The 21,395-nt window shown below is 36.0% G+C and overlaps 2 protein-coding genes across 3 annotated transcripts in view; one reads left to right on the plus strand and one right to left on the minus strand.

The window, feature by feature from the left end:
• The window catches only part of KCNH5 (potassium voltage-gated channel subfamily H member 5), a 952,486-nt gene that overhangs the window by 418,889 nt on the left and 512,202 nt on the right, over nt 1-21,395 (plus strand). The window lies entirely within an intron of this gene.
• Nucleotides 1-21,395, minus strand: part of LOC111554508 (potassium voltage-gated channel subfamily H member 5) — a 307,063-nt gene that overhangs the window by 94,109 nt on the left and 191,559 nt on the right. Inside the window, exon 6 of the mRNA XM_026456131.2 lies at nt 6,434-6,686. Within this exon, the coding sequence (XP_026311916.1) occupies nt 6,434-6,686 (253 nt within the window). The remainder of the gene's footprint in view (nt 1-6,433; nt 6,687-21,395) is intronic.

Here is a 21,395-nt window from a genome sequence, read left to right on the forward strand (position 1 = left end):
AGAGATGATTTTGAATATACAGGATGATGTGCATAGGTTGTATGCAAATACTATACCATTCTACATAAGGGACTTGAGTATCCTCAGAGTAGGGTCTCTGTGAGGGTGTCCTAAAACCAATCCTTAGTGGATACCAAGTAACAGCTGTACTAGCTAATCTGTCTCACTCATAAGCCTTTACTGAGAACCTATTGAAGAGATCCTATCATAGATGACAGAGAGACAAAAAGGAACAAGAAATTTCAAGTGGTCACTGTGCAGTGGGAGGATTAACAGGGGAAGGATAAAAATAGTGGGTACTAAGAACCCTGTATAGGCATCCAAGTGGAAGCACAGAATAGAGGCATCTAACCCAGTCTAGGGCAATAAGAGAAAAATAAAATAGAACAAGGAAGCAAGAGACAAATCACTAAAAACGAGAGAAAAAGTATTCTAAAGAAGCAGAATATGCAAAAGCCTGACAGGAAGAGGGAACTTTGTTAAACTCAGGAAACTTCCTGCAATTCAGTATGGTGAGAATAGGGTAGAGATAGACAATGACACAAATCCGGCTGGAACCGAGAGCAAAAACCAGACCCAAATGGCCCTGTAGGCCATACTCGTAGTTACATTTTATCCTCAAGATACTGGAAATACTAATGAGGAGACGGACACAATTGCATCTTAGGAAGATTATTGTGGTGGCAGTATAACAGAAAAGGAGGTTGAAGCTGATGACAGATTTATTAACTCCTGACCTCAAGTGATTTGCCCACCTTGGCCTCCCAAAGTGCTAGGATTACAGGCAAGAGCCACCATGCCCAGCCTACAGTGGATTTTAAATAACTGATTGTACTTAAAATAGAATCTTAATTCAAGTGTGAAAGACTCTCTTTCTTATTCAATTGATTTAATTATGTTATTCCTGTCCTCATTTATGCTCTTTTTCCCAACCCCATAACAATTTTCAACCCCTACATCCAAACCATCCATAAACAAACATAACTCTCTTGAGAATTTGAAGTTACAATTAAAAGACTTAGATAGAGATTGTCTTAGTTTAATAACTCTAACCCTATGATTCTATGATAGATTCATGAGCAGGTAAGTCTAATGACTAAGATGGTAGTCCTGGCCCATGTGAACCCAGAAAATCTGAGACAGGTCTCGGTTAATTTAGAAAGTTTATTTTGCCAAGGTTGAGGATGCACCCATGACACATCCTCAGGAGGTCCTGACGACACGTGCCCAACATGGTCAGGGCACAGCTTGTTTTTATACATTTTAGGGAGATATGAGACATCGATCAATATACGTAAAGAAGTACATTGGTTCGGTCTGGAAAGGTGGGACAACTTGAAGCAAAGGCAGGAAGACTGGAAGCAGAGAGGGAGCTTTCAGGTCACAGATGGGTGATACACAAATGGTTGCATTCTTTTGAGTTTATGATTAGCCTTTCCAAAGGAGGCAAATCAGATATGCATCCATCTTAGTAACTTTGAATAGAATGGGAGGCAGGTTTGCCCGAAGCAGTTTCCAGCATGAATTTTCCTTAGTGATCTTGGGGGCCCGAGATATTTTCCTTTCACACTCGGGACCAAAATTTTAAGAGCATTGACTGTGGTAAGGGATATTAAGAATAGGATTAAAAGATACCAAGGGGATAGAATAAATTAGTTTTGAAGGGTGATGGAGAAAGGGTTTGAAGTTGAATCTAAGCTACCAAGATTGTTAAAACTCATATTTCATCCCAAAACCTGCAGGCTGAGGAACTCTAAAAGGGTATATTTTGAACCATAGATAAACAATGTTATAATCACTGCTTAAAATGTTTAAATCAAGACAAGTATGCATGTTTTTAAAAGCAAGCAAACAACTGATTATTTCCTTTATAAAAATATCTGAATTAAGTATTTTCATCATCATAATACATAGAACAAATCTACATGTTTCACAGTTCAGCATCTAAAAACTCAGAAGTGTGGGTGCAAAAGAAAATAATTTTCTGGAACTTGGGAAAAACCCTTTTAAGGATTTAAACTGTGAAGCACTTGACTTCTAACAGCAAGTGCACAGGAAGAAATTTAACTACAGCATAAAAATCACATTCTCACAGATTCTCAAAATAATAAAATATTATTCATTTACATCTCATATTTTTTATTTTTATAATAAAAATAAGGAGATTTCTAATTTTGAGCAGCGCAATTTATAAATTTTCTTTGATAATGCACACATTTATAATTTTTTTTTTTTTTTTTGAGACAGAGTCTCACTCTGTTGCCCAGGCTGGAGTACAGTGGTGTGATCTCAGCTCACAGCAACCTCAGCCTCCTGGGTTCAAGCAATTCTCATGCCTCAGCCTCCCAAATACCTGGGATTACAGGTATGCACCACCAAACCCAGCTAATTTTTGTATTTTTTGTAGAGAAGGGGTTTCACCATGTTGGCCAGACTGGTCTCCAACTCCTGACCTCAGGTGATTCACCCACCCTGGCCTCCCAAAGTGCTAGGATTACAGGCAAGAGCCACCATGCCTGGCCTACAGTGGATCTTGAATAACTGATTCTACTTAAAATAAAATCTTAATTCAAGTGCTAAAGACTCTCTTTCTTATTAAGTTGATTTAATTATGTTATTCCTATCCTCATTTATGCTTTTCCCTAACTCCATAACAATTTTCAATCCCTCTATCCAAACCATCCATAAACAAGCATAGCTCTCTTAAGAATTTGAAGTTACAATTAAAACACTTAAATAGAGATTGTCTTAGTTTAATAACTCTAACTCTATGATTCTAACAATCAATGAACACAGATGAAAAAAGACAGAATGAAAATACAACAAAACAAATGTCTTAGGAGCAGGGTCTATTGTTAGCAGGGAAATGTCATTTTTATAACCTCAGAAAGGCACAATATACTTGTCAAGACATTGAGAAGTAACCTGGCTATTTCAGCCATACCGACAAATCTGTTCACATTAAGTAATTATAGGGTAGGAACTAAAAAGGAATATGACATTAAAGAATATAAAATATTATGTATGCATCATGAACTTAATTTGGAATTCTTTGTGTTTTATAAAAAGTGGGAAGGTCAAAAGAAAAAGGTGGAGGTGTAGGAACTGAAAGAACTTCAAATTGAAAAAAGACATGAACTGCAATTATATTCATATGCCCTATTAAGAAAAACATCTTGAAGCCATCCTCCAGTGTTAAAGGAGGTTATTTGTTGACTAAATTTTTTATCTTTCCATTAATTAGTTATGCTTCAGAACTTATTCATTAAACTCCTTAGCACTTTTGACACACTAAAGAATTATGTGCCTATCAAGAGACTGTTTAGTGGCAAGAATCCAAAAAGATGAAACTGCACCTGTTTTTGGATTCAGAGATTCTAATTAATTTTAAAATAACCTTCCTTCTCTATCTTTTAACTGGCAAATGAATCAGTGGAAGAGACAGCAAGGCCTTCTTATTTCTCCTATTGGACTAATTTAGGCAAGTTCCCATTTTTGTGAGGTGTCCTCAGATGTGAGGGATGTAGGGATTTTGTTCCTCTCTGACCCTTGCAAGATTAAAGGCAAAGAGTATTAAACATGATGGCTTTTGGCATATTTCAATGCCAAAGGCCACAGTTGACAATTACGACATAACAATCATAAATAATCTGTACACCAAATAACATAGCAGCAAATGTTATATAGCATAAACTACAAGAGATGCAAGGAGACATAGATAAAATGCATGAATAATAATCAGATATGTTAGATAATAAGATACGTTAACTCGCCACTCTCAGTACCAGGACAAATCAATAAGATTTAAAAAATATATTAAGTTATAAAGACCAAATCAACTTAATATAGCAGAACTTAAAGATATACATATATATCTTGTTATATATATATGTGTGTGTGTGTGTATATATATAATGTGTATATATATATAATATATATATGTGTGTATATATATACACACACAACTTATATATATACACATATATATATCAGGGTGTGAAGGGATTATATATATTTAATACCATATATTTAATATTTTATATACACATAATGCCTTCACACCCTGATAAGTTTTGCAACTTTTCATTAAGCATGCAATTATTTCAAAATTAAACTATCAAAAATGAGAAGAAAGAGGAGGAGGAGGAGAAGAAGAAGAGGAAGAAGAGGAGAATCGGGAAAAAGTAGTGCTGGTAAGTTACTATTTTCCTCCTCCTTTCTTAAAACATTATTAAAGCATTTTGTATGTTAACCAAACAAACAAAAATCCTAATCTGATGGATTTTTGAAAGAACTATTCTTTTTCAGAGCCTATAGAAATAAGAAAGGTAGCCAGAGAGTTGTCTGTATAATTTGACTCATTAAGCACAAGATGTGAAAAGTCTCTGAATTCCAAGATTTTTGAGGAGAGAAAACAAAAAGCACACACTCAAAATAATAAAATGTGACAGATATATGATGAGATGGGTCCAATACCCGGGGGTCCTGTGTTCATTTTTACTGTGTCATTGGGCAAAACAAGTTACCATTTTATTTTAAAATGAAAGGAAAAAGCATTTTGTCGGTCTCACTGAGCAAACTGTCTCATTTTAGCAGACCCAGGCCAGAGGCACTGTACTCAGGGCTTTCTGCAACCTTCTTTTAGAAAAGGAGTTACCCAAGTGAAGTTGTAATAAAGAAAACGGGACAAAGCAAATGACAATGATTCTACAGCTGAGGTAATTTATCATGAGGGTACTCATTTTCATGCAATACATTTTATGTTTTTTTCCTAACCACCATTGACGTGGACATTCAGGAAAATAAAATACATTTGCTTTGGCCTTGTATTTTATCCTGTTCTTTAAGCAAACAAGAATGGCTGTAGTGTAAATATGCTTCATTTTATCACAAAGGATTGTTCTGGTGAAATGTACAACTTTTTATGAAGGGTTATATTTATCTCCTTTATACTCCAGTAAACGAAGCAGAACAAGCACTAATGAGCATTAAACATACCCAGAATGTTGACTCTAAACTGTTGTATTTTCTTCTTGAAAAAAATAAAGATGGTTCCTAGAAGAAATCTAACTGTAATTCTAATATTATTTATATGCAGTTAAGGAAAACCTTACAAACCTTGGTATTCAGTCACTTGCAACCCTGAGCCATTTTCTAGAACTTACAATTTTTACAGAACCTCTTTTCCTATGAAGGGTCATTTCTTTTCCATTTTCAATTCTATATTTTTCAAGTAATGGTGTTTTTGAAGTCAGTTTCTCATTATATTGTGGTGGATTTTGCTTTTGTAGTTTCTAAAGTCTATCAGTTAATCTTTTACTTTTGAGAATAAGTGGCATTCAAGCTATGGTATGTTGACCTCGGTAGCTGAAAATCCAATAGTTTAAAAATTGAGCTCATTTTTCATGAGACACAAGCCATGAAAAATGTGATCAAAATGAAGTCGACATCCTGCAATTCTAACTTATTTTACCTGATTAAAAAAAAAAAAAAAAACAAGAGGTGATTCTCCTCTGACCTCATTATTACTTCCTTTTATATCTGTGCATTTCAGGAACCAGCTGCAGATATTTGAGCAGAAAATGATCTAAAAGGTTATTTGGCAATTTTTTTTTTTTTTTTTTTTTTGCCAAGCTGTATACCCTACACTGTCCCAAAACATGCAACTTTTTTTTTATTTTATCACTTATATATACTGTTACTGCCCTTTTATTGTTGTGGTTGTGGTTAGTACAACTATCTACTGAATTCTAAGTTCTAAAATGCTCTAAGTTTTAAAATGAATTTATGATTAGCCAAACAATTTTTATGGCCTATTAATACAGATGGACAGAACCAGCTTTATAAACCTAAATTTAATTTACCTATACTGTGATCACTGCTATAAAAGGTCAGACTCATTAACCTCCTCCAGACTTTCAGCTCACTACTTAGGTTAACTGTGATGAGGAAAGTTTTGGGGTAAAATGATCTGTATTCAAGCCTCCATTCATTTACTAACCGGGAAAGTCACTAAGCTTCTCTGGGCCTCCCTTGGCTCCTATCTAAAGAAAAGGGTTGAACTAGACAGGTTCTATTGCCCTTCTGAGACTAACACCCTATGTCACTACCATGTCAATCATTCCACAAGCCATTTTCACACTTACTAGCACGGAGCTACAAGGCACGTTAGGCTGTGACCAGCTTTAGTCTAAAAGGTACTGTCCTGCTGTTGCCAAAGAAAGTTTAATCAAACTCAGCCCATTAGGCTGTGACTGATAGTAATGTTCTCTGCTGAAATAGCATTATTAGTTTTCATTAAGATTCACATCTCATTAGTGACCCAATTTCCAAAGTTCCCAAACAAAGGAAACTTCTCTTTAAAAATGAGAGAAGTAAAACATCTAAAACTGTTACTACGCATTTGCTACTACATTAGGAAAGTTCACAGTACCTAAAATAGCCACCACCTCATCATCCTGGATGACTTCCAAGGATCCCGACACCACAAAGCAGAGGGCATCCACACTTTCTCCAGCATGGTAAATGAGGTCCCCAGGAGCACAGTGAATGGTTTGGAACTCTACTGCCAAGGCGCGCAGACACCCATCGCTGGCCAATCGAAAAGCAGGATGTTCATTAAAAACCTTCCGGTTTAGATGAACACAGATATCAGCTCTCATGTCCTTGGGACAGATGGAGAGGACCTAAAGAAGGTGAGAGATGAATAAGTGAAAAGGAAAGAGAAAAGGGCCACTTCAGAAAAAAAAATCATCCAATAAATATTTATTGACTATGACTATGTCTGCTACACACCCTGCTAGGTACTGGGAAGGCAAAGGGAACAAGACACAGCTCTGCTCTCAAGGAGGTAATAATCCACTGAGATGGACTGATGAGCATATGGACCATGACAATGCAGAATCATGTAGTAAATGCTTTGAGAAGAGTATGGATCTCCCCTCAGAAAGAACACCTTGGTCAGGCAAGGTGGCTCACTCCTGTAATCCCAGCACTTTGGGAGGCCAAGGAGGTTGGATCACTTGAGCTCAGTAGTTTGAGACCAGCCTGGGCAACATGGGGAACCCTGTCTCTACAAAAAGACAAAAAAAATCAGCTGGCCGTGGTGGTGCACGCCTGTAGTTCCAGCTACTTGGGAGGCTGAAGTGAGAGAATCACCTTATCCCAGGAGACAGAGATTGCAGTGAGCCAAGATCATGCCACTGCACTCCAGCCCTAAGCGACAGAGCAAGACCTTGCCTCAAAACAAAAACAAAACAATTTTGAGGTGGTCAGGAAGAGTCTCAGAAAAAAGTTAATATCATTTCATCAAAGAATCAAGTAAAATAGGGTATGAACATTCATTTTAATCTAGTAGATGCTTCAGAATTTTATTATCACTAAATCAAAATTCCACATTGGAGGTGGATTCATGCTAGACAGCTTCCAGAAAACAAAATCAACAAAAGCACCCTGGCAACTTGACATACTGGCACTGGCAGACTAACTCCACCCTTGATATATTTTCTTGATATATTTGTAAAAGGTTTTCCTTTTACAAATAAATTCATGTTCAGGGAGGGCCAAGGGTATTGACCAGCCTTCTGTAAGGCTTGGGTGGTTGGAAATGTCAGTGCTGGCAGGGTGGGTACGTTATTTTGTATGGCAGTCCTTGTTCATTCTGGTCTTTCACTTCTGAACACTGCTGCAGGCAGTAGCAGAATTCAAGCTGTAGGCATCCTTTAAAGAGGAAGCAAATGGCAGAAGTATGCTTATACAGCAAGGACTAGAGAGCTTTTATTGGCTACAGCTTTCTGACAGGGTGATTAAAGACCCAAATTAAAATGGACATTATCATCATATTTAATCAGAACATCGTGGAGCAAGATGTGATTGCGGAAGTTAATACCACCCATTTTAAAGATGCAAGTGTAAACTCATTTAGAATGCTCCTCAAACCCCCTTTGTAAACTATTCCTTATAACCAGAAATGGTTTTCTTTGATCGGATTTCAATCCCTCAAAGCTGAAGCTAAATTGATTTACCCCATTAAGTAATACTGCATAATATTTTAATACATATGAAATCATTTTCTTTGCTCTACTAATTGCATTTTAAGCTTTAAAACATTTCCTAAGGCTTGAAAATGTCTGACTATTCTTTTTTTTCTTTTTTTTTTTTTTTTGAGACATTATCTCACTCTGTCGCCCAGGCTGGAGTGCAGTGGCGGGATCTCCGCTCACTGCAAGCTCTGCCTGGTGGGTTCATGCCATTCTCCTGCCTCAGCCTCCCGAGTAGCTGGGACTACAGGCACCCACCACCACGCCCGGCTAATTTTTTTTGTATTTTTAGCAGAGATGGGGTTTTACCGTGTTAGCCAGGACTATTCCTTTTTATTGGGTGTCACTGTCAATGAAAAATGGGTTGCTTCCCTGTAGAGAAGACAAACCCATCATTAATGTAAAAACCATTAATTAAATTAGGCTTTCAGTATCTCTTCTCTTAACTTTTCTTAATACTGTACATACATTTCACATTATTTAATCATCTCTGGGTTTTTTTCATACTCCCTCAAATTCCTATAGGCAGCAGCAATCTGCTCACCCACCTTTCTGAAAAATCTGATCTTTGAGGAAAGGAATACCTAACACAGCTTTAAAAGTAATTGACACTGTTTTCACATCAGTTATTGTATATAACAAGGCAATGTTTTCTTTAACATATAAACCTTCCGTGACTTTGGACAACATATTAGTCATTCCACAGGCACTTGCTGAGCTTCCACAAGGGTCACATCACTATGTTAAATCCTCAGAACAGAAGGATAAGTAAGACACTGTGTTTGCCTCAGGGAAGCTAACCAGAAAGTGTGGGAAGTGGGTGTGTAAAGGGACAAATGCAATACAATGAAAGAAGTGGAATGATAGGGGCGTGGCCAGAGTGACACAGAAGCACGGGCTGCCTGTGAGTCTTTACTTAGAGGCAGCAAAAAAGATCAGGTTTAAGAGGATGTCAGTCTGGGTTCAAAACTATCACAACCTTTGTAACCTGGAGCACCTTATTTAATTCCTCCAAACCTCATCTGTGAAATGGGAATAATGATAGTGCTTATATCTTAGGCTTATTGCAGAAATTAAATGACAGGGCATGAATTGAGCCTAGTATAGCCTGGCACATAGCAAGGTAGAGGAAATACTAGCTCTTATTATTACTACGGAACATCTGTCCTCCTACAGAGTTTATTGTTGCTTAAAATCTCTACAAAAACAATTCGCTTTTTTCACTTCCCACTCTGTCTGAAGTCTTCATCTGGGCACTTTGATAGGTTTCCAGACAGAATTAAGAAAATATTTCAGCACAAACCTGAAGATATTTTAAGCACTGATTAAGGTTAATATTTTTTGCCAAGTTGAAAATGAAATTAGCTCTAGAAGAACAAAAAAATTTAAATACATACACACATACACAAACATTACACTGAATACCTTAATGGAAAAATAGACTGCTCTATTTCAATGCATTTACCATATAGGGCTTTCACTGTTTTCTATTCATTTTGGTAATAGTCATGTTATTTCCTTTTAATAATGTTTTTTAGGATTCGTGTTGCAAATGAAATATTCCAATATTTGCGATATTCTCTGTTTATTGGCATGTGAAAAGAGGATTTTATTACATTATGAGTATCTTTCCTTTTTTGTTTCACTTAACATATGACAATAATTGATTTATTATTTTGATTGATGGTATCTATTTATGTCCAGATATTAAAAAGTGACAAGGTAAAACTAAATGCTAAAATAGATCAACCAAAGTCACACCCACTGGCAAGCGCCTTCCTTCCCCAACCTTAGATAGAGCATGTGTGTTACATGATGTTTTTGCCATCAAAATATAAGTATCTTGTTATTTACTCTGGAAATTAAATGTTAATAACTGTCTTGGCCAAGGAAAAACTTGGTTTTAAGTGATGGAGTAAAATTATCATTCAAGACAACTTTCACTCCTGGCCCACTGGTCTCAGTTTCCATGTATTCTGCCTTGAACATCAGATCCAATTTATTGTAGGTAGGTTTCCTAATGAGGATTTCATAGTTACAAACAATTAAAATTATATTTCAGAAGAAAATATTTAGGTTAAAAGTGACTTTTGTTTGTTTTCAGAGTTGTTTCTCCCCTATTTGCAACAAAATATTAACAAATTAGACTCGTCATTAAGATGAGCAATACATTTTCTTTGTAAGAGCTATAGTGTCAGAGGCGTGTGAACCAGAACAACTCCGTCTTGAATAGGTGCTGGGTAAAATGAGGCTGAAAGCTACTGGGCTGCATTTCCAGACAGTTAAATCATTCTAAGTCACAGGATGAAATAGGAAGTCAGCACAAGATACAGGTCATAAAGACCTTGCTGATAAAACAGGTTGCAGTAAAGAAGCCGGTCTACCGAAATCAAAATGGCCACGGAGTGACCTCTGATTGTCCTCACTGCTACACTCCCATCAGCGCCATGACATTTACAAATGCCATGGCAACGTCAGAAAGTTACCCAATATGGTGTAAAAAGGGGAGGCATGAATAATCCACCTCTTGCATATCGTCAAGAAATAACCATAAAAATGGGCAACCAGCAGCCTTCGGGGCAGCTCTATGGAATAGCCATCCTTTTATTCCTTTACTTTCTTAATAAACTTGCTTTCACTTTGTACTGTGGACTTGACCTGAATTCTCTCCTGTGTAAGATCCAAGAATCCTCTCTTGGGGTCTGGATCGGGACCCCTTTCCTGTAACCTATTTCTGGTAACCACCGAAGGGATTATAGTGCAGAAACCCTGACCCAACCGCTACCTTTGGGTAAGTGTTGGGGTCCTGTAACATATTTCTGGTGAACTTCAGAAGGGATGATACTGAAGAAACCACCATCCTCCAAAGGAAACAGACCGCAGCACTGATTGGATGACTTTGGGTAAGTGGTGGGGTACACAGATACAGAATGGGATTGGGTTGCAGGCTCAACTTAGGGGAGCTAGAGTCTCTCCTAAGACAGAGTGGGTTAGAGGCCTCTCTTAATAAAAGGCAATGAGGCTTGACTGACCTTGGGTTAGAGGCCCAACTTAGGAGGGCTAGAGTCCCTTCTAAGATTTAGGGGGTTAGAGGCCTCTCTTGGTAAAGTCCCTCTCAGCTAAGAACTGGTTTGGCACTATGGGATGCTAACTGCTATTCTCTTTGAATTAATCTGCCTTGCACTCTTTGCTGATGGCTGTGGGTGACAGGGTTAGGCACGGACAGGATTGTGGGATATGGGGAGGTTTTTCCTCCCTGAAAGGGGAAACTTGAGAGTTGACAGGATTGCTGGAAAAGATCCCTTTGCTACCGAGAAGCAGCTGCCTGAACTTTTCAGTGTTGCTGCAATGGGCGGGCCTTTCTCTGACCTTCCTGAACATTTTGCCTTCTCTACCCTGCCACAGGCAATGTTTTTCTGTCTCTCCTTTCCCTTTCTTATCATTTCTGTTACTCAGGGTGACCATCCTGCCCAGAGACCACATGTTGAACTCCAAGTCAGAGGTTGGATTAGACTCTGCCAAAAAAAACCCCATGAACCTAAACCCAGTAACCCAAATAAGAAACTTAGAAACTGGCAAATGAAAAATCTTATAACTACTGTAGTAACCTTCTGTCTTTCTGTGTAGCTATATATATGTTGTGTGTACTGTTTATATAAAAGAGCTCTAATTAATTGGCTGAAACAAAAATACGCACTTAAATATTTTGAAAGCAAAATAAAAAACTGTAATGCATTTTAGTTCATGTAACTTTAGTAATCTTTGCAAAATAAAAACAGTTTTAAAATTATTGATAAAATAAAAACATTTAGTCTAAATTATGCAGGTCAGATATTAAGTTTGCTAAATGCCTAAGTTTGCTAAGGTCATACACTGCTTCTTTAACTTTTAAAAATTGTTCAATTTACCTACCTTAAAGCCATTAGATTATAGATAAGACCTGGGGGCATGTGGAATTCGCCATGCCCCCAAGCTATACAAATTATAAAGAAAGAGATTTTATATAAAAAAAGGATCTTGTATCATAAATTCTTGTCCTAAAGTAAAATGACTGGTTGTTTAAAAGGAGGGATGTTTAGAGCAAGTCAGAAAGTCCAAGAATGTCTCAGATGATCTGTGTAAGTGAAAGGATTTGTGAAAGGGAATTTATGCAAAAAAATGTGCAATTCAAAGGTTGTTAGGCCTGCTAAATGCTTAATAAAATGCCACTATAACTCTTACTGTACAACTTACCTTCTTAAGTAAGGTAAGGCCTGGGGACATGTGGACTTAGTCACAACCCCTAGCTATGCTGGAGAGTTGGCTCTTATCTGCACTTCTGCTTGGTATATCTTAGGCTAGGCTCCACACCTAGTACATGATTAAAATTGCTTACCAACCAGGGTTTTCACCAGAAGTAAAAGTCACTAAAAGTTAACAACACAACATGTAACTGAGACTAGTGAAGATACAGTTTTACATGTAAGGTGTGTAAGGAAAGTAGAATGTACTTTTGGTAAAAGATTATAAGAAGGCCTGGGAATGTGGATTTTTTTTGCATAAAGGGTTAAAGGAGTGTTTTAAGTTAGATAGAATAAAGCTAAAGATTTAAACAGGTTGTGGAAGGTTTATAAAAATTAATTGTAAAAGATTCTGTGTGTAAACATATTGGCTAAAGTTAAAGAGGTATTATTCAGTTTTTCGGTAAATTAAACATTGGAATAGAAGCACAACAGGTTTTCCTTAGAGCACTGATCTGCTGTTTTACAAAAAAATGTAAAGGGTTATAAAAGGTTTATAAGAATCTAATCTTATGGTTAAATATTAAAATTGAGTAAATATATCTATAAAGTTTTACTTAAAATTTCAGTTTAACATTAATAGTACATTATTATAAAGGTGAAATTTGGCTTATTTGGTATAAAAATCATACAGGAAGCATTATCAAATGTGAAATGGTGTTTTGCTTTCTTTGGACTGTATTTGCATAAATATGTTACTGGTATATGTTCTAAAATTATGGGAAACTCCTATAATTCTAATATGACTTAGTGTATGTTATTAACAAATATAATTATGATAATTATAATTGTTATTGTAAAACTTTGCATGTCACAGAAGTAAACAAAATTCCTTATCAATTGTGGCTTTAATAGTGACTGTCCCAAAACTTTTTATCATCCACAGTCAACTGCTGTCTTCTTTTAATCCTCTTTAGAAGGTGGTTTATAATCAACTAGAGAACTCTAGCAGGTGTTCCTAAATGTAGGTTTCTAATAACTGGAAATTGTAACATTAGAATAGAGAAAATAACTTTCAGAACTCTCATGAAGAGCTGGAATGTTCATGAATATCAAACAGAACAGGAGTTAACTGAATCAACTGAACCAATAGAAAACTTTTTAACTTTGCTTAAAACGTTGCTGATCCTTTGTTTTTTCAGAGTCAAGGAAACTTTTCTTTTGAGCTATTTACAGCTTGTAGCAATCGAGCAAAGTATACTGCTGTGAACAAAATTTGGAACATATTTGTTTCTCTCTACCTGATTTCTCCAGAATTTGGAAACTAGTTATTAGTATTCTTAACTTATGGCAATATAGTTATTTGCTTAAGTGCAGTAAGAATCTGTTTTCTTCTGTAACAGGACACAACTGGAGAAACTGGTTATTTTACCAAGACTTTGACTGGAATGGTGTGCTTTCCTTTAAGGAATCAAACTTGACTTGTAGAGTCAATAAAAGCCCTTTGGGGAACTGGCCTCATACCTTGCATACACAGTGCCTGTACCGGGTTTCTGACCTATGGTAAGTAAAGAATGTCACTTTCTCACAGGTCCAGGAGCCCCAAGTTATCTTGGAACTTCAAAAGGGGAGGAATTTACCCAACTCATAGGTATTTGAGGGTACAAACCCATGTCAGGGTTTGGCTTTTAAAAACTCTTATATGAGATCCCTTGTGAAACAGAGTTCCATCAAAGCCAATTAAGAAGCCTATGTGAAAAATAATTATTCTTGTTGAACTTTATACAAATTATCAGGCCAAGTATAATAAAGCAAATCAGTCTTACCATAATTTGTCTTTAGTAAAAATGAGAAACTGGAGAGAGAAATAGTATTTTTCAAGAACTATGGTACACTTGTTATTAAATTCTAGTCTCATTAGTTGTTTTTAAGTTTGTTTCTGCAATTTAGGCTAACCCCACTTATTCCTGTGAACCAATCAATGATCCCTGACTGCTGTTTAGAAGAAACAAGAGGGATGGGAAATATAAAAACCTGGATCAGTATTCTAATTCTGGGCATATTACAATCAGCTAACAACCCCATATCAGCTTAGTTCCAAAAGTTGCCTAGTTCATGAAAAGTCTTCTAATTTAGTTTACCTGGAATAACTTAAGTTATTTTGTTTTGTTCTTGTGGAATATATTACTCTTACACTCTTTGTGTAGGAATAAGGAACAAGCTTACTGAATGTTTTCTTAAACTAAACACTTATCAATCTTCCAGATATCACCTCTCGTCGAAACTCAGGAGTTATAAATGGCCCTCACTATACTGATGTTTTCTAACTAAGTTCCTCTTTACCCCAAACACAAGAGACCCTAATAGTTAGGCAGGAATATCATCACCCTATTAAGCCTGAAGACATTACAGAAGATAGATCTTCATCCCTCTGCAACCCTTATGATTAAGGGTTCTCTTACAAAATGGAGGTGGGAAATGTCAGAGGGATGTGAACCAGAACAACTCCATCTTGAATAGGAGCTGGGTAAAATGAGGCTGAGACCTACTAGGCTGCACTCCCAGACAGTTAAGCCATTCTAAGTCACAGGATAAGATAAGAGGTTGGCACAAGATACAGGTCATAAAGACCTTTCTGATAAAATAGGTGGGAGTAAAGAAGCTGGCTAAATCCTACCAAAACCATGATGGCCACAAGAGTGACCTCTGGTCATCCTCACTGCTACACTCCCATCAGTGCCATGACAATTTACAAATGCGATATCAACTTCAGGATGTCTATATATAAAAAGGGGAAGCATGAATAATCCACCCCTTGTTTAGAATATCATCAAGAAATAAAGCCCTCAGGGCTGCTCTGTCTATGAAGTAGCCATTTTTTTACTCCTTTACGTTCTTTTTTTTTTTTTTTTTTTTTTTTTTGAGACGGAGTATCGCTCTGTCGCCCGGGCTGGAGTGCAGTGGCCGGATCTCAGCTCACTGCAACCTCCGCCTCCGGGGTTTACACCATTCTCCTGCCTCAGCCTCCGGAGCAGCTGGGACTACAGGCGCCCGCCACCTCGCCCGGCTAGTTTTTTTTATTTATTTATTTTTTTTTTTAGTAGAGACAGGGTTTCACAGTGTTAGCCAGGATGGTCTCGATCTCCTGACCTCGTGATCCGCCTGTCTCGGCCTCCCAAAGTGCTGGGATTACAGGCTTGAGCCACCGTGCCCGGCCTTCCTTTACGTTCTTAATAAACGGCCTTCCTTTACGTTCTTAATAAAGTTGCTTAGTAAGTCGCAATTTGTACTATGGACTCGCCCTGATTCTTTCTTGCACGGGATCCAAGAACCCTCTCTTGGGGTCTGAATCAGGACCCCTTTCCTGTAACATATTTCTGGCAACAACAGAAGGGACTATAGTGCAGAAACCCTGACCCAATGGCTATCTTTGGGTAAATGTTGGGGTCCTGTAACAATGGTAGTATGTAAGAAACCATTTTTCAGAATTCTGCAAAACAACCCTGAGGAAAAAAAAAAAAAATGAATGTCATGGTCTGAAAAAGAAAACCTTTTGAAATTATTTATGATATTCACTCAACCCAAAGTCAAGAGGTATCTTAGCAAGTATTCTCAAGATCCAAAGATCTAACCTCAACATTGGGATTACAGAACTCTTAGTGAAACACAAATATTATCATGTCATCTCTGTTTTCTTAAAATATCTAATGGCTTGCTTCCCCATCAACTACAGCCAAAGTCCTAACCAAGCATACAGGGCTCTTTATGGTGGGATCCTGCTCCAATCTTACTACCATCCTCCAACCCTGCCTTCCAGTCACACCACCTTTTTCACCACTCTAAGCTTGCCATGTTCTCCCATGACTCTTTGCCTTCACACATGCTTTTCCTTTTTACTGGCATGTCCCATCTTCCCTTTCTCTGTCTAGTCATCACTGATTTATCTGTCAAAGCACAGATTATCCTTCTTTCTACCACGAATACAGTATAGACATAGCTGTCTCATAGAATTTAGTAATATATAGAAGAAAATGAGAGCAAGAGGTGTTGTAATTTGTTGTTGTTGTTTTTAAATAATAATCAGAAATAGTAGCACAGAATTATCAATAGATATTTCAAACTTGGTTTCAACCATAAAATCATTCTTTACTTTTTTTAATGAACACCTTAATTTATGCCCAACATATAAATTAGATATAAGCAGAATTATGCTGAGAAAAGCTTTGCTGGAAAGGCAGACTCCCAGTCAGCATTGCTTAGGGCACATTCAGTCATTCATTCAGCTCATAGTTATTGAGCGCTGGTTATGTGTTAGTTACGTGCCCAGTACTATGCAGGCCCTCCATATCTATCCACAAAAACTCTTATTGTACCTGCTCCCCTGAAGCATCCAATTAGGCACGATTTGAAAAGTCACTTTTCCTAGTTCACTGCCATTTTACAGATAAAGTAAATGTGTCTCATAAAGATTATGTGACTTCCTCAGGTCCTGTCAACAAATTACAAGCGAAACTCCAAACTCTTGAGTTCCAGCAATTAAGCTACACTCCTTCGTGAAGCTCAACCAGGAAAAAAATATAATATCTGGTACCTTCTCATGTTTTCTGGTTCTCTGTACCAAAAAAATAAAAATGCTGATTTTTGAAAATTATTTAAGGTCCAATTGATAAAATCTATAGTTTATTTATTAGGAAGCCATAAATGCCCCGCCACTGCCATAGAACAGCCTAACTTTCATTGCAACTTTATTTCCATCTTTAAGCACTTTTTAATTTCAGCTCCAACAAAGTATCACATACTTGACTATGTTGATAAAGACATAGGATTCACTGTTAAGTTGTTTATATCCCATTACCACTCACCCAGAAGAAGACATCTTATTTGAAACACAAGTTTTATTGTATACATGAAAAGGACCTGAGCCAGAGGTGAGCATTTGATACATGCTATTTCCTTGGGTCCCTTCCCTCAATCACTTTCATCCACTATGGTATCAATAATGTCACAAAACCTTAGAAGATAAGGGAGTCTAAATATGATAATTAACAGAGAAGGCAATAAATTAAACCAAAATCCTCTAAGGAAATGGTTGACTAGAGAGAGTCAAAGAAAGAAGGCTTTATTTTCTCATTCGTTCTTTGAATATACTTAAAATGCTTTTTAATATTCATTATATAAAATATGGAAAATAAAAATCATAAAGAGGAAAAAATTCTTCCATTATTTATACTTATCTATGTGTAGATACCATTGCTATAAAACTTTAAACTCTACCATTTTATTTCTTGCTATAATGACTCATTATCACATTATAATCAATTCCTATGCTATGAAATACATATTTTAAAACCAAATTGCAATCCTTGTACAATATCCCATCAAATATTCATGGCACAATTAATTTAACCATTACATTATAACTGGATATCAACATTTCCAGTTTTCCCTTTTATAAATCAAGTTACAACAAATACCCTTGTACCTATTTCAGATTGTCTAAGCACAGATTTTTAGAAGTAAAATTAGTAGGTAAAATACAAAAACATCTTTAAGGCTCTTGCCAAACTGCTTCCTAGAAAAGGTATACCAAATTACACTCTAACCAACTGTGTATGAGAGTATGTTACATGTTCTTAATAATCTCTGTCTTTAATCTTCAAATGCATTTGAAAGAGGAATAGCAATTTCACCTGAAACAAAACTAGAGTTGTATAGTGTAATGAGGCAGAATCTGGGAGAGCTTTAGTCTTAGTGAAGTTACTCTACTACCACTGCCCTCTAGCTCAGTGTTCACAGATTCAACACTATTAATGAAGCTATAACATATTTCTAATATGCAAAAGGGGATAATGAGGATAATTTCACTTTAAGGACCTGAAGGCAGTAAACTAAACAAGGCTTCTTCTTGAGGTCTCTTACTGCTCTAAGTTATTGTATTGATTATCTATAAAATCCTTCTTCAGGAATAATTCAGTATCAGCTATTTTGAATAATAATGAATAAGTCTCAATGATCCCCCTATTTTTAGGACAAAGGAATAAATGCATTAATGACATTTTGATAGACATTGAAGCTACCACCAAATCCCTCCTTCTTTTGACACAATTAAGTGATGCACTGTTAATTAATCTCTCTTTATGAATCTAATGGAGCTGGTATTATTAAGTCAGTGAAAGCCAGTGGAGGGAGTCAGGCAAGTGACATTTGCCCATAAAATATTTTTACAATCCTTCCTGGGAATGAGGAGCTCAAGTAGCTCTTCACAGGAATTTAATTCTCATTCATTTCTTGGGAAGAAAAGAAAGCTCACCTTTACATTTAAAGGAAATAAAAAGTATAACCAGGCAGTCATGCAGTCATGCCAAGCAAAAGGAAGTAGCTCTCTGGAAGTCAATCTGACAATCTCTAGGAGTGTCAAAATCTCCAAGGAATTAACCCAGGAACAATGTAGTGAATAAAACCAAACCAAATTAACTTCCATTATTGAAAAATAAAAGGTCATATTCAGCAATAAAAGACTGCCACAACCAGTGAAGGATTATAGGTTAAACTTCATTGGTTTCACTTTAGAGATAAATTTTCTGTGACTAGACTTCATACATAAAAATGAGACCTAAAGTTTTGGTTTCAAAAACGTAGGGAACCAATTCTACCAGGCTTTTCACTATCTTAGTTTTGCAATAACAACAAACAGCAATTGTTACGATTTTTCAACTTGTTAGGCAGCACATGTCTTGGGCCACTAACTTTCCAAAGACAGGACTTGGATGAAATTTAGAGTTTCTACTGTGCTTTGTTCTTAATCTCATGTCTTTACTGTCTCACGTGCAGATATATGACTAAATAACAGTACTTTTACACACCTGTGAAAGTATTTTCTAAAATTGGAAATATACTTTTAAGTGCCCAGAAAAAACAAACAATATTTTTTTCTACTGGCCATGATCTGTTTAGTCCCCTATGACAAGTGATGTTCCCATCTTTAAAAGAATGAGTCGGTCAGGCGCTCGAGACCAGCCTGGCCAACATGGGGAAACTCTGTCTCTACTAAAAATACAAAAATTAGCCAGGCGTGGTGACAGGCGCCTGCAGTCCTAGCTACCTGGGAGGCTGAGGTAGGATAATCACCTGAACCCTGGAGGTGGAGGTTGCAGTGAACCAAGTTCACGCCACTGCACTCCAGCCTGGGCGACAAAGTGAGACTCTATCCCAAAAAGAAATTAAAGAAAGAAAAAGAAAAAAAAAGAAAGAAAGAATGAGCCACCTCATACCAAGTGGAAGTGAACTGGCACCACTGCTTTGGAAAATTATCTGACTATATTGTAACAGTCGGACATGCATATATTCTGAGACCCAAAAGAATTTCACTTGTAGGTATATATGCAACAGAAACATCTATATATATGCAGCAAATCTTGTGAACTACAGTGTGTATAGCAGCACTATTCATAATAGCTCCAAACTGAAAATTACTCAAAGATTCATTAATGTTGAAATAGATAAATATTAATACATTGTGGCACAGTCATACAATGGACTGCTTTTCAGCAATGAGAATGAAAGAAGTAACAACTATACATAGCATAAATCCATGGATCTCAACAACATAACATTGACTGAAAAAGAGCTTGATACAAAAGAGTATAGTCTACATTTATATAAAGTTCAAAAATGCAAAACTCATTTCTGGTGCTGAAGGTCAAGGTTTATATTATTCTTAAGGGCCAGAGTTGGTTAATTTCTGAAGAAGACATGGGAGATGCACTTCTGGGGTTCTGATAATAAGGTTTTAATATCCTGGCTACACATGTGTCCACTTTGTGAAATTTTATCACACTATTTATTTATAATATAATTTGTTCACTTTTCAGTATTGTGTAACATCTCAATTTTTAAAATTTACTTCAAAAAGTTTAGTTTAAAAAGGAATATTTAAATATTCTCACCACACACACACAAAATGGATAACTGTATGAGGTAATAAATGTTTGATTGTAGTGATTAGTTCATTATATATACATATATCAAAACATCACACTGTATACCTAAAATATATGCAATTTTTGTTTGTAAATTATACCTTAATGGTGAAAAAAAGTTTACATTAAAAACAAAATTACTTATTAAACAAACAGGTAATATTTAAAGAGAAAAAATAAATACGTGAAACAGAATTAGTTGCCAAATAAATTATTTCTTAGAATGACTGTGATTTTGAAAGTTGATGTTTAAGTCTACCAGTCTTCCAACAGAGACAGCAAAGTAAAGTAAGCTGTCTTCCCAAATTATTTATACAATTTAAGATATATACACACACACAAAACACAAACTGTAGAAAGTGAAGGTAGTCAAAATAGGTCACAGAGTATTAAATGAAGCAAAGAATATATTGATTGGTTATATTTTTTATATTACATCTAAATCCAAAACGATTTTGAGAGCTGATGATATAAAAGAATATATATATATATATTCAAATACATACATACATATTCTCATATACCATATATGTGTATACTCATGTGTATGTGCATATAGATTTTTAAAAATCAAGTATACAGAAAATAACAGCTACAAAGTTGTATTGAAAAGGTTGGGAAATTAAGTGTAAACAAGATAAATCAAAACATATTTCAGCAATTGAAGTCATATTGAAACATTTTTTCACAACACTAACACTTTCATAGGTTATAGATTTATATATGTATATCAATGTGCATATGTATACATGTATATATATCAGCGTGTATGTGTGAAAAAATATATATCAGTGTATGTATGTGTAAAATGACTATGTACATTAAAATCAGAAATCTTTCAAAGAGCACAAGCTCTTCTTTTCACACTCTCAATATGCTGACATTTATCAAAGCAGACCATCATCAATATGTTTTCATTGAGTAAAGCCTATTACATTATTACTTATAGTTGAAATAGGATAGCAATATTTGACTGAGCTTTCTGGTAAATTAAACTTTTCACTATAAGTAAAGTTTGCCTCAGGAATTTAGTCCTCTGGAACCACTGAAATAGACAAAAAAGTATAGGTATTTAAATATTTACATGCACAAGTATGCTTCCTAGAATTTTCCGTGGCAGTAATACATGCATAAATAATATATAAGAAACAACATAT

The sequence above is a fragment of the Piliocolobus tephrosceles genome, chromosome 6 (assembly GCF_002776525.5).
Source record: "Piliocolobus tephrosceles isolate RC106 chromosome 6, ASM277652v3, whole genome shotgun sequence".
Taxonomy (NCBI): domain Eukaryota; kingdom Metazoa; phylum Chordata; class Mammalia; order Primates; family Cercopithecidae; genus Piliocolobus; species Piliocolobus tephrosceles.